The sequence below is a fragment of the Danio rerio genome, chromosome 2, assembly GCF_052040795.2.
Source record: "Danio rerio strain M-AB ecotype USA chromosome 2, GRCz13ab, whole genome shotgun sequence".
NCBI lineage: Eukaryota > Metazoa > Chordata > Actinopteri > Cypriniformes > Danionidae > Danio > Danio rerio.
In genome coordinates this window covers 11,602,209-11,616,087 of record NC_141022.1, presented here as the reverse complement: position 1 = coordinate 11,616,087, position 13,879 = coordinate 11,602,209, and the positions used below count along the sequence as shown (strand labels likewise).

Genomic DNA, 13,879 nt, shown 5'->3' with positions numbered 1-13,879 from the left:
GGTGAACTGACCAACTACTGTATGTGCCTATTGCACATTCTGGTGTAATCTGCATCCAGGAAACATTTAACAGTTTGTACAGTTACAGTGAAGTTGCCTTTATCCCAAGGGATATTGTAACACTGAACTCTTGGCAAGACTGACAACCTATGCCCCACTGTACACTACCTGACAAAAGTCTTGTCGCCTATCCAAGTTTTAGTAACAACAAATAATAACTTGACTTCTAGTTGATCATTTGGAATCAGAAGTGGCTTATATGAAAGGCAAAAGCCTCTAGATTATGCTTATTTTACCAAAATAAAATATGATCATGCCTTAATTTTTAATTATTTAATTAGGACTGTAAGGTCTGACTTTGCTTAGACAAAAGTCTTGTGACTTAACAGAGATAATGTACAGTATAGAATATAAAGTCATTATGCAGTGGAAAAACAATTAATATTGTGTATGACTCTCATGAGCTTGGAGGACTGCATGCATACATCTCTGCATCTTATCAAGACTCTTTGGATTCATCTTCAATGCCCCCAGCTTCATCTTACCTGACTGGGCTGGCCAATCCTGGAGTACCTTGACCTTCTTTGCTTGCAGGAATTTTGATGTGGAGGCTGAAGTATGAGAAGGAGCGCTATCCTGCTCAAGAATTTGCCCTCTCATGCACTCATGGAAATAAAGGTACACAAGCTGTCACTGGGGTACAGGGGTGGTATACCTTTTCGAAAGGTACAATTTTGTACCTAAAAGGTCCATATTAATACCTCAAGGGTACATATTAGTACCTAAAAAGTAAAAATTTTTAGGTACTAATATATACTTTTGAGGAACCAATATGGACCCTTCAGGTACAAATGTGTACCTTTTGAAAAGGTACAACCCCAGTGACAGCTCGTGTACCTTTATTTCTGAGAGTGTGTGGTTTTTAATGAAATGGGCTGCACAAATGTCTTGATACCTCAGGCTGTTGATGTAGCCATCCACTTTGCAGATCTCTTGCACGCCTCCATACTGAAGGTAACCCCAAACCATGATTTTTCCTTCACTAAACTTGACTGATTTCTGTGAGAATATTTGGTCCATGTGGGTTCCAGTAGGTCTTCTGCAGAATTTATGATCATTGGGATGCAGTTCAATAGATGATTCATCTGAAAAAATCTACCCTCTGCCATTTTTCTACCTTCTGCCAACTAGAAGTCGAGCTATTATTTGTTGCTCCTACAACTGAGATCAACAAGACTTTTGTCAGGTAGTGAATGTATTAGTCTGCATCCAGACTATCAATACAATCATGCAATTGCACTCTTTGCAGGATGACAATCAACAAACCATGAACATTGTCAGGTCTCAAATCCTGTTACTGAGTACAGAGACAGTATTATCAATTAAGAAAAATTGAGGAAAAAGTGCAGACTTGGCAAGGTACTGTAAAATATATTGTTTTATTTCAGCCATTCATTCAATTTTTTTAAGCTTAGTCTTTATTTCAGAGGTCGCCACAGTGGAATGAACCACCAACTATTCTTGCATAAGCCTCATTCATACTACGAGCGACTTGCAGCAGCAAAGTAACAAGTGACCATTCATTTCAATGGAGAGTGAGCAACTTCTGCCGACTTCCATCTGCGCAAGTGACCGTTGGCGACCAGGGCGTGTCGAGAAACGCAACAAAGTTGAGAATCCTTCAACTTTATGCAAATGTAGAGCGACTTTCGTGAGTGACAGCCAATAGGAACATCAGTAGAGCTCATGTGATCCTCTCTCAGCTCGCTCAGTGGCAGGTTGTATTCTCTGTGCTGTACCTACACAGACCTGCGTTTGTAGCAGGTCACCACCCAGAGCAATAGGCAGCTACAAAGTCACTGCTAGTGTGAATAAGGCATTGCGCAGTGAATACCCCATCCAGCTGCAACCCAGTTCTGGGAAACACCCATACGGCCAATTTAGTTTATACAATTCACCTATAGCGCATGTGTTTGGACTGTGGGGGAAACTGGAGCACCCGGAGGAAACCAACACGAACACAGTAAGAACATGCAATTTCCACATGGAAATGTCAACTGGCCCAGCCAGGATTCTATCCAGCAACTTTCTTGGTAACAGGCGACAGTGCTAGCCACTGAGCCACTGTGCTGCCCTTGTTTAATTTAGTTACTTTCAAAATGAAAGGGCAACAAGTAGCTCTCCGCCAGTTTTTTTCTGTTTAAACGTAGCTCTCATATAAAGTAAGGTTGGAGACCCTTGATTTAGACTGTGTGTAAAACATCTAGTCATCTGCGTGTCTCTTCCTCTTATCAACTTAAAACACACCACTTGTTCCATGTGCACGATACACTCATTAACTTTTCATGCCTTTCTCTCCAAACAGTGTATTGACAAGCCACCAGCGTGCATTTGATAGTCCTCATTAAAATTTAGTTGGAGAGCCAAAGAGTGGACCACCTATCCAGTTGCCCCAGAACAAGAGGCTACAGAATGAGGAGCTTTAAAGTACCTCTTGTTTTTTGAATCTGCAAGACACCTCAAAGCCACATACCAAAAGAAAACAAAACAAAACATGGTTTTAAGGATGGCCGTCTTCATTCACGCTTTGTTCATTGCTGGAAAGGTCACCTCCAAGAAAGGTAGGAATGCTTATCTCGTGGGTGAAAGTGCACACCTTATGAATGTTGTACCACTGTAAACACCTCAGTTCTTCCGTAAGCTTGTATGTTCAAATACGCTTCATTAATGGCTCCACAGAACCTTTCCATTGCTGGAAAAGCTCTGTTTCTTCAAACTATTTAAACTTATGGACCGTTTAAGAACTTTTCTCTTTGGTGGAACCAGAAATGGTTTCTTTATGGAATTAACAGCTTTATTCTGATGACTGGGATAGCTTTGAATAAATGCCAGTGCATTTTTGTCTAATCATTTTATGGAACGTCTTAAAGCTCCCATTAAATAAAAACAAACATTTGTTGTTGATGTTAGTTTTAGTATGTTAGTTTTAAGAATATCTGTAAGCTAGTGAGCTCAAAATTCGTGTTTAGAAAATACCAAACTGCTATGAACCTCTAAAGCTTGCAGTTTTTCACTTCCACCTAAATCGATCAACGATTTTTTTCACATCATCTCAAACTTCAGTTTCTCTTGACCAAAATCTTGACCAATCTGACATGTGCTGCCCCCTTTAAGGTGCTTCTCATTTGCTTTTCATTTGACGCTCTTGAGCTCATCCAATCTCACTGGCAGATCTGTGATAAAAACAAAGCTACTGCATGGCTGTTTCTGTAAAAGGGGAGTAACTATACGTTCCACCCTCTCTTCATTTTTTCAGCTGAGATTAGGTCAAGCCCGGAATTTCAAAACCCTTCACGGGACCTTTAAACGCGAGTAGTTACCATCGATTCACAGAAACACATAGTGATAAAATGTAAATCTTGTATGTAAGTTTGGACTCTATAGGATTCGTTTATTGTGGATTAGTAATGTGCATTGTAATGAACTCCATTCTGACAGCTCCATTCTGATGCATTTTTCTCAATATTTAGATTTTTTACACCCTAAGATTCCAGATTTTCCTAGTATTGTACAGTACTATCACACCAAACCATACATCAGTGGAAAATTATTTATTTCAGTATGTGATGTATAAATCTGAATTTCAAAACATTGACTTTTATTACTGGTTTTTACTTGTGGTTCTACGGCACATTTTGTTTTGCACATATACACAACAGTTTAGAAATAGCACTGTATGAGTACTTAGTTTGTACATATGCCTACCACTTAAAATAGGCTTATTTTACAAGTTTACTGTTGAGTGTTTGAATCCATACAGTTGATCTCTGGGTCTGGCCGGAGCACTTTTAGCTTAGCTTAGCATAGATCAGTGCTTCTCAAACTTTTTTCATCAAGTACCACCTCAGAAAAAAATTGTCTCTCCAAGTACCACCAAAATGAGCAGTATTGAATTACAGTAGCGTAGTCGGCTCAGTAAAGCGGCTACAACTCTGCACAGTTAAAAAAACGTGGCAGATTACCTCAGAAATATAGGCTATATGTCATATATGGCATATTATATACATAATTTTTGATAAATTTTGAAATATATGTAGCATATACATGACATATTTCATTCCTCCGCGTACCACTAGAAGTAAGCCCGCGTACCACTAGTGGTACACGTACCACAGTTTGAGAACCACTGGCATAGATCATTGAATCAGATTAGACCATTAGCAAAGACTTTTGATCCTTTTCTTATCTGAAACTTGAAACATTTGCAGTTATTAGACAGCAGAACAGAAAATGAAAAGTTGCTCTTTTCTAGACCAAAATGTCTAGGAACTAAACCCCCTTTCTGGTGTAATAATCAAGGAACTTTGCTGCAGCAAGCGCAATGATACTATGAACAGTGGTGCAAATTGACAAATTACAAATACTCAAATGATTGAGTAGTTTTTCTTAGGAATTTCTCAGCTACAGCCATATCACCCTGCAGCCCAAGACCAGTTACTCACTGAAGCTAGACAGGGCTGAGCCTGGTCAGTACCTGGATGGAAGACCACATGTGAAAAACTAGGCGGCTGTTGAAAGTGATGTTAGTGAGGCCAGCAGAGGGAGCTCAACCTGCGCTCTGTGTGAGTCCTAATGCCCCAGTATAGTGAAAGGGACACTATACTGTCAGTGAGTGCCATCTTTTGGATGAATGTTAAACAATAGCAATTTTTCAATAAAATATACTGCTGTTCCAATTGTGTCCACTGGATGGCGCAATAGCAAACTCTTAATTTCATCTGATCCAGAAGCCTGAATCAGCGTCAGTTTGACAGCCATGTCAGAGGGAAAGACCACATCTATACCCTGTCATACCACACCAGTGCTTCCCACATAGGGCCGCCCAGGTATATTTGGTAGTAACAAATGAAAAATACTGTTATTATCCACCTTTTACACTTTTATTTTATCCATCAAAGAAAACTAAACATTCGCGATTGATTAACCAGTGGAAAGTCTTCTCTCGCTCTGCATGTTTCCTCCTGCTGGTTCTGTGTGTGCGCGATCTGTCACTCACACAGGAACTAACGTGCTCTGCAGACCCATAGAGACGCTCCTTTTCCACCAAAATGCATCTGACCATGGTTTCTGAATCTCCTAAAATGTTTTACTTTTGCTTTCTAAAGTTGCTGTATTTGTATGCGTTTTTACATTACCATTTCACAGCTGACTGTGCGCGCACAGCCCCGAGAGAAACATTAAATGATCAATCATTTAATAAATGACTGCGATAAACTTTATACTCGGAGAGAACAAAATGACACCCGTAATGGCTGCAAAATATCTGTACACCATTAGAAATGGCTAATCAACTAATTTGTTTTATTTAAATCTACATTTTTTTATTCTAGTAATTATTATAACTTTTTAGCGATAATGTTTATTTTATTCCTTTTTCTGTTATTTATTTCTCATTTGCTTTATATTTTATTAATTTATTGATGTTAATATATTACATACTTTATACATATTTAAAATGCTTTGACAATACTGTAAATGTCATGCCATAAAGCAACTTTAGAGAGAGAGAGAGAGAGAGAGAGAGAGCACCTTTTTTCAGTGGGTGCACATGGCTCCTTAATAGCATAAACGTAAGAGAAATATTGGATTTCTATTATTTCAACAGCCCGTTTAAAATAACTTTAACCCATTGGAAAAAAAAGGCGTATAACAGTGTCATAATAAATAAAAATATAGTTAAAAATAACATTATTTCTTGTTTGTCGCATGTAGTTGACCATTTATGTGCTTTGGGAAAAAGGTGTTTTTCAATTCGGCTACCACCGCAAATATATTTCAAACCTGTGGAAAGCACTGCACACTGAGGTGACCTCAAGAGGGAAGTAACTATTTTACCTTTTGTCAGTTTAGTGGCTATTTCGTACAAATGCTAAAATGAGTTTGACACCCCTGTGGTAAATTGAGGTCCTGACTCTCTGTGATAATTAAAAATCACATGGCACATCTCGTAAAGAGTAGGGATGTAATCCCTGGCCTAATTCCCTCCATTGCCTGTTACCATTAGCCTCTCATGGTCTCCCATGCAGTCATCCCCATCCACACAATTGGATCAATCAATGTGTCTCCAATCTACCAATAGCTGAAGTGTGGTGAGCACACTGGCGCCGTTATCCTGTGGTTGTGGCCATCACATCATCTGGTGGTGGTGTGAAGAGACCTCTCCTCCCCCTCAAGAATGTGAAGCACTTTGGGTGTTTGGCCATACACAATAAATACACATTACATTACATTACATTATAATTGTAATTTACTTTCCCTTGAGAATTTTTACCCCCCTCTATCAGTACTTTTACTTCACTATTTTCCAATGTGCAGTCACTACTTTAGTTTTTCTTGTCTATAGGGATTGGCTAAGTATCAGTCCTGTGATTCCTATCCAATCAAATCACACATAGAAAGTTAATTGCAATAACGGAATGCACTACAGAATGTTACGTTTTCAAACACTGCACAAATGACATATAAACACATCAACTTTCCACAGCGTAATATTCTCTACTCTACTTTTAAAAGGGCAACTTTTTACTTATACTTTGAGTAATATTTACAACAAATACTTTACTTTTTTACTTTACTTGTGCTACATTTTTGGGCAAGAAATGGTACTTTTACTTCTATGATTTTTCAGTACTTTCCCCCCCACTGATTATGAAACACAAGGTTTCAAGTACAAAGCCCTACCCTTGCAGAACCAGTTGGAATCTGCGTAATATTGAATCTGCTGCAGCGATGGTATGGCAGCAAATTATTTAAAACACAAATATAATGGCTTCAACAATAATGTTTATGACAGATTTATGACAAGTTATGATGCCTGATAATGTCATGTTGTCATGACAAAGAGACTGAAAATAAGATGTAGTTGTTTGTCATGACAAAGTTATCTAAAACAAAATACATTTGAAAACGACACAACTGGGTGCATGCCACTTCATAACAGATAAGCATGCATAAAATCACATTCATAATCATTTTATGATGACAAAGGTTTTAGGACATTCTTATGAACACCCTCTTTAAGTAAATGTACTACAAATTACCAGAAAGACATAATAGGTTTACAAAAGAACAACTTCTTATAGCTGAATATATGGCCCGCAAATTATTACAACCATCCTTTAAAGGGGCAGTTCAACCCCCGTAAATTGACGTAAATTGCGGCTGAACTATCATAGTACTATAATTTAGGTAAAAAAACCTACTGTATGTAGTGACGAGTGTTTCCCAAAACCTGTAGTTTCTCTGTCGCAGATCCATCTCTTGAACCATGTTAGTTATAACATAAAATGCCTATAATGATGCTCTAAACTGGGTGGAGTAACAACTTCTTTAAAGAAAAATTCATAATTTCTTTGTGCAAATTATATTGTTTTAGACGCACACACATTTCAAATAAAATCCAGATTTAGATTTGGTAAAAAAACATGCACTCGCTTTTCATATTAACTGAAATATATGTAAATGGCACATATAGGACCTGTGTTTGTTAAACATTCCATATTCTATTCTAAAACATATCACTTACAAGCTAACACATATTCTAATATAATATATAAATAATATAAATGAATAAATAAATAATGAGGGTATTTATTATAAAATGAAATGTAGAATATTATTTATTAGAAATGAAAAAATCATACTTTAACAATAATATTAATGATTATTATGATTATTATTATTATTATTAATATTATTATTAAGTAGGATATTGTTTGTTTATTTATTTATTTTTTTAAAGTCTACTTTTACAATTTGACAATTGCTTTTACAATTAACGTATGCTTTTTGTTTTCACAAGTCTTGGAGACGTAACATAAATTCCGCTTTTAAATAATAGGTCAACTATAGCTTTCGCCATGAGGCTGTGTTCAAAATAACATCAATGTTTTCAATAGAGTAAGGGGGGGTTAGTGGGAATAGAACACAGCCATGACCTATGTTTCTAACTACAGCTCCAGAGCTGTAGTTGTGAGTGCTCAAGTTTGCAACGCAGTTTGCGAATGTTCGTTGGAGCGACGGATCTAACAGCAAATAAACAAAGTATGTCGGTAATGACGGAACTTGCGACCTTAGTTGGCTAACAAGTTGGCTCACAAATGTTGGAATGCAGTAAACATTGATATCCGAAGTATTATGGAATTCAATGGCTGCCAGTTTCCAACATTCTTCAAAATATCTTCTTTTGTGTTCAACAGAATAAAAAATGAATCAAAAAAGGTTTGGAACAAGAGGAGGGCGAGTAAGAAAGTATTTTTAAGTGTATTTATCTCTTTAATAAAATGCTGAAGTGCTTTACTGCCAAAAAACACCAGGAGTTTAGTAAAATAGCTTTTAATTCATCATTAAAATACACTATGATGACTAATTAAATGATGGTATTTTTGTTTAGGTGTCAAATGTGGAGGAATCCTCTCTGCAAGCAGTGGCAATTTGTCAAGCCCTAATTTTCCAGGCCTGTATCCTTATGACACCGATTGCACTTGGCTGATAGTGGTCTCTGAAGGCTCTTCTGTACTGTTGACTTTTCATCATTTTGAGCTGGAGTACCACACTGACTGCGCTTATGACTACATCAAGATATACAACGGCATCTCGGAGGATGAAGGAAACCTCCTGGGGAAATTCTGTGGAGATGTTTCTCCTCCTCAGTTCAGCTCGTCCTGGAACGTCATGTCCATCATCTTCCATTCAGACCGCCATGTTGCACGCAAGGGTTTCTTGGTGGGATATAGGAAAGGTGAGGAAAAACTGGAGACTCAAATAATATTCCAGGTTAAATAGGAATCAGTATGCACCAAAAGACAATAATTGCATATCTATGTCAATAGTATCTGGATGCAGCCTTTGTGATGCAAGCTGAGATTGCATCACTCAGCAATGCAATGCCAGAAACAATGCACTCAATGGAGTGAGTGACGTCACTGTGATGGGTAGAGTAAGGGGTGGGGTTAGGTGAGCGCATTAAAAAGCATTGGATGCAGCTCAGATTGCACTGCACCAGGTCTGCATCCAGACCCCTCTCTGTCTATGAGGCAAGGTTTTACAAAGGGATAAATATTAAAATACACATCATTTCCAAAAAATAACCTAATGTATTTTCTCATTTATTTATGCTTTTGAATGCATGATCTGGCCTTGATCTTTACTCCAACAACTTTAATTGCTGAACAGTTTAAAAAAAGTGACTTATATTGATATTTTTAGTAACATATTGTGTGTATTGGTGATATAGATTACAATAGAAAACCTGGCAAGAAACTGCCTGTGCATTTCCTGTTACTTTCCAAACTTATTTCTGTATATTGTTTTAAACTAATATGTCAATAAAGTGGTAAACTGCAGTTGAATACAACATAAGAAAATTAGGTACACCTGTCCAACTGCTCCTTATTGCAAATTTCTAATCGGTTAGCACACGGCAGCAACTCAATGCATTTAGGCATGTAGATACCCAGGTAGCAAAGAATTCTGGCCCAGATTTGGCATAAAGCTGGCACAGCAGGCATTCGTCTGGCACTGGCATGCAACATATGGGCCAAACATGGCCCAGGTTAGGCTGAGGTGGTACCGTCTTAGAGGCGGCACTCAAGACTTGGGCCAGATCTCAAATGTAGTATTTGGCCCAGATGTTTAAATGTACTTGTGGGCCACATAAGTTTGGCCTAGCTTGACTCACTTTTAAAATAGATTTATATTATTTTTGAGCAAAGAAAAAATTCAATCAATCAGGTCGCTTCAAGAAAAAGCACAGCTGTACAGCGAAATGCTTCGTGGGTTTATTAAAAACATTGCAGTCGTAACACACCAACACATCTGGCCCAGTTCAGGCCCAGATATGGGTTATTAACTTGGCTTAGACTTGGCCCAGATATGGTCTATGTTTGCCGCTTCTATGGAAGCCAGAATTGGTTCAGTCATGTACCGTAATTCACTGCGGCATGTGGGATAAAGGAAATGCTGATGGTGTGGGCCAGATTTGGGCCAGAGGAATTTTGCTATGGGGGTATGGTCAAGACAATCTGCTGCTGTTCAAACTGAGCGTCAGAATGGGGAAGAAAGGTGATTTAAGTGACTTCAAACGTGGCCTGGTTGTTGGTGCCATACAGACTGGTCTGAGTTTTTTAGAAACTGCTGATCTACTGGGATTTTAACACACAACCATCTCTAGGGTTTACAGAGAATGATCAGAAAAAAGAAAATGCCCAGTGAGCAGTGTTCAGAGTAAGAAAACCACCCCAGGTGCCACTCCTGTAAGCTTAGAACAGGAAACTGAGGCTAATTTGCACAGACGCACCAAAATTGGACATTAGAAGATTTGAAAAATGTTGCCTGGCCTGATGAGTCTCCATTTTGGATGGTAGGGACAGAATTTGGCGTGAACAACATGTAAGCATGGATCCATCCTCCCTTGTATCAATGGTTCAGGCTGCTGGTGTAATAGTGTGGGGGATATTTTCTTGGCACACTTTGGGCTCATTAGTACCAATTGAGCATTGTGTCAACACCACAGCCTACTTGAGTATCCCTTTATGACCACACTGTACCCATCTTCTGATGGCTACTTCCAGCAGAATAATGCGGCATGTCATAAAGCATGAATCATCTCAGACTGGTTTCTTAAACACGACAATGAGTTCACTGTACTCAAATGGCCTCCACAGTCACCAGATCTCAATCCTATGGAACACTTTTGGGATGTGGTTGAACGGGAGATTTGCATTAAATATGTGCTGCCGACAACTGCATGATGTTATCATGTCAATATAGAGGAAAATTTCCAATACCTTGTTGAATCTATGCCACAAAGGATTTAGTCAGTTTTGAAGGCAAAAGGGTTCAAACCCAACTTCTAGAAAAGGTGTACCTAATAAAGTGGCCGTTTGATAAAAACATGTGAACCACAAAATATGGAAACTATTAATTACCAGATGTTGCGAACTTTAATCAATATTCATGAGATAATTTAACAGAACACATTTTTTACTAAATGTATTTGCATTTAACGCCCCAACACAAGCACATAAAGACAGACATAACATTGCAACGTGATGAGAACAGGGGATGTGGATATAGTATGATAAAGGTGGCAGCCATTTGGTCCTGTAGCCAGGGGATGCTGGTCGCAGATCCGCCTATACCCACACCAGTGGGTGAAAGCACACGAAGGCATGAGATGCTGCTTAGGCAGTGATTGTCTATCTGTAGCTGAGTATGTGAGTGTGTGTATTCCTGTAGAGTCTCACAGGTGTCCTTGGAACAGATCTCTGAGACGCCAAAGCTGTCTGGCAGGAGAGTCATAGGAAGCTGAAAGAGAAGAAAAGGTTTTTCAATCGGTATCAATATCTGGCAATTTCGCAGATATTTAATGTCCATCACTGGTCTTCAGGTCTGACCAAATTATGTTGCAACGCAGCTAGTTTCTGCTCGATGTTCTCCAATTTGCAGTCTAATGCCACTGTCTGAGTACCAACAACCCTCCCTGCTGAAAAATCCAGCTTAAACCAGCCTAGGCTGGTTGGCTGGTTTTAGCTGGCTGACCAGCCTGGTTTTAGAGGGGTTTTGGCCACTTCCAGGCTGGTTTCCAGCAATTTCCAGCCTGGTCTTAGCTGGTCAAGCTGGAAAGTGATCAGCTAAATCCAGCTAAAACCAGCTTGACCAGCCTGGTTTAAGCTGGGGATAGCTGGTTTTGGCTGGGCTCCCAGCCTGGCTAGGCTGGCCAAGCTGGTTTAGCTGGTCATCTCCCAGCCTAACCAGCTAAGACCAGGCTGGAAATGACTGGAAACCAGCGTGGAAATGGACAAAACCCCTCTAAAACCAGCCTGGTCAACCAGCTAAAACCAGCCAACCAGCCTAGGCTGGTTTAAGCAGTTTTTTCAGTAGGGCTCCTCACCGTGTTTCAATCTAGCTGGCCAGCTTGGTGGGGTTTTAAGCCGCAATGACCGCTTTCATCAATCATTGATACCCCAGGGCCCCACCTAAGCCCATGAGCAGAAACCCTGTTGTCAAAGTTACGAAAAGATAAAAACCTTCAATATCCTCCAGGGACAGAGCAGCCAGTCACACAACGCACCACTTCTCTGACCTGTCAAACGTGTATCCAGCTGCGAACGTTCTCCGCAGGAGAGTTGGGTTCCCCCGAACTCAAACTTCTCATCGAGAGGAGGATGTCAATTGCCTTCAGGGACCAGTTGTTCAAATCCATAATATTTTTTTGGAGAGCAGGGCAAGGATCGAGAGCCTCAGAGATAGAAAAAGTTGAGACAAGAGGAGCCAGCCAGGAGAGATATGGGAGGGAGAGGAAAAAAGAGTGACCCCCTTTGCCGAGAGCCAAAGAGAGAATTTGATTGGAATTTCCTACCAAGCCAGAAAATTAGAATTTCCTGGCTTGGTTGTCTACTTGTTGTTTTTTTATGCATGCATGTTCATATTTAACAACATTGCTTATGTTTTATTAGAAACAACCACCTCAATATATTATAGCTTTCAAATGTAAATATGTAACTAAAACAAACTCTTTCTGAATCAGATATGTGTGGTGGAGTTTTGACGGGTCTTTCGGGGGTCATCGCAAGCCCAGGTTATCCACAAGACTACAGCAACAATGCCGAGTGCTCCTGGACTGTACAAGTGTCCAATCAGAGTCTGGTCAGTCTGGTGTTTCTCGACTTCCAGTTGGAAAACAACGAAGGCTGCAACTTTGACTATGTGGCTCTCTTCGATGGCCCCACCGTTAAACACCGTCACCTGGGTAACTACTGCGGCAACGAGCAACCTCCCAACACCATCACCACATCAAACCAACTGCTGGTGGTCTTCAAATCTGATTTCAACATCGGAGGGAGAGGTTTTAAAGCCTACTACTTCTCAGGTGAAACGCACGCTGTCATTCAGATAATGGCTGTTATTTTGATGCTAAAGATGCTAGAGTGAAAATCTTTTCTCTAGTGAACAGTTAGTATAGCAAACAATAAACTGCAGTGGGCTGTAACCACAGATCAGATATTCCAGTCAGATATCAAAACATTTCAATTTATTAAACAATGATAAAATGTGTGAACCGTTTGGCACACACGTACACCAAACTGCAATAAGAGAAACTACCCACATAGCAAAATTTCTCTGGCCTATATCTGGCCCACACAATCAGCTTTTGTTTGGCCCACATGCCGCAGTGAATTAGCTATGTGCTAGCTGTGTTTCTGACCCTTGCTTTATTTTATTGTTTGTGTGGTTTTATTATTAATAATAATTCCTTACTTTTGTATAGCGCTTTTCTGGGCACTCAAAGCGCTTTACACATAGGGGGGAATTTCTTCATCCACCACCAGTGTGCAGCATCCTGGATGACATGACAGCAGCCATTTTGCTCTAGACCGCACACTGCACACCAGCTGATTGGTGGAGAGGAGACAGAGTGATGAAGCCAATTATGATATGGGGAGGGTTAGGAGGCCATGGTGGACAGAGGCCAAATGGCAAATTTGGCCAGGATGTCAACCTGGCCATTGTCATGCCGTTATGTTAAGGCTTCAAGTGATTTATTGAAGTGGTGAGAGTTCCAGACTAGCATGCAGAGATAATGCGTTTGAATCCAGGAAGATGCTGCTATAGATGTAAGTTTTTAAAGGCTCTGTTCTTGTAACATGTTTTGCTTTTACATTGGTCTGACATCCCAATGAACACTTTGTGAATAAATATGTCTTGTTTGGGACATAAAGTAACAATATTAAAATACATATTTGTATAAGTCAGGATTTGAATTTGGGCCACTCGGGACCTAGTGTTTCGAAACACTTTAGTCACATGACCTGGGTGT

The 13,879-nt window shown here is 39.6% G+C and overlaps 1 protein-coding gene across 2 annotated transcripts in view; it reads left to right on the top strand.

Moving 5' to 3' along the window:
• Window positions 1-13,879, top strand: part of cdcp2 (CUB domain containing protein 2) — a 30,495-nt gene that overhangs the window by 4,659 nt on the left and 11,957 nt on the right. For both annotated transcript variants that reach the window (XM_087240482.1, XM_087240481.1), the window contains exons 2-4: window positions 2,366-2,621; window positions 8,453-8,800; window positions 12,590-12,931. In XM_087240482.1, coding sequence (XP_087096608.1) covers window positions 2,555-2,621; window positions 8,453-8,800; window positions 12,590-12,931 — 757 coding nt within the window. In that variant the 5' untranslated portion in view covers window positions 2,366-2,554. The remainder of the gene's footprint in view (window positions 1-2,365; window positions 2,622-8,452; window positions 8,801-12,589; window positions 12,932-13,879) is intronic.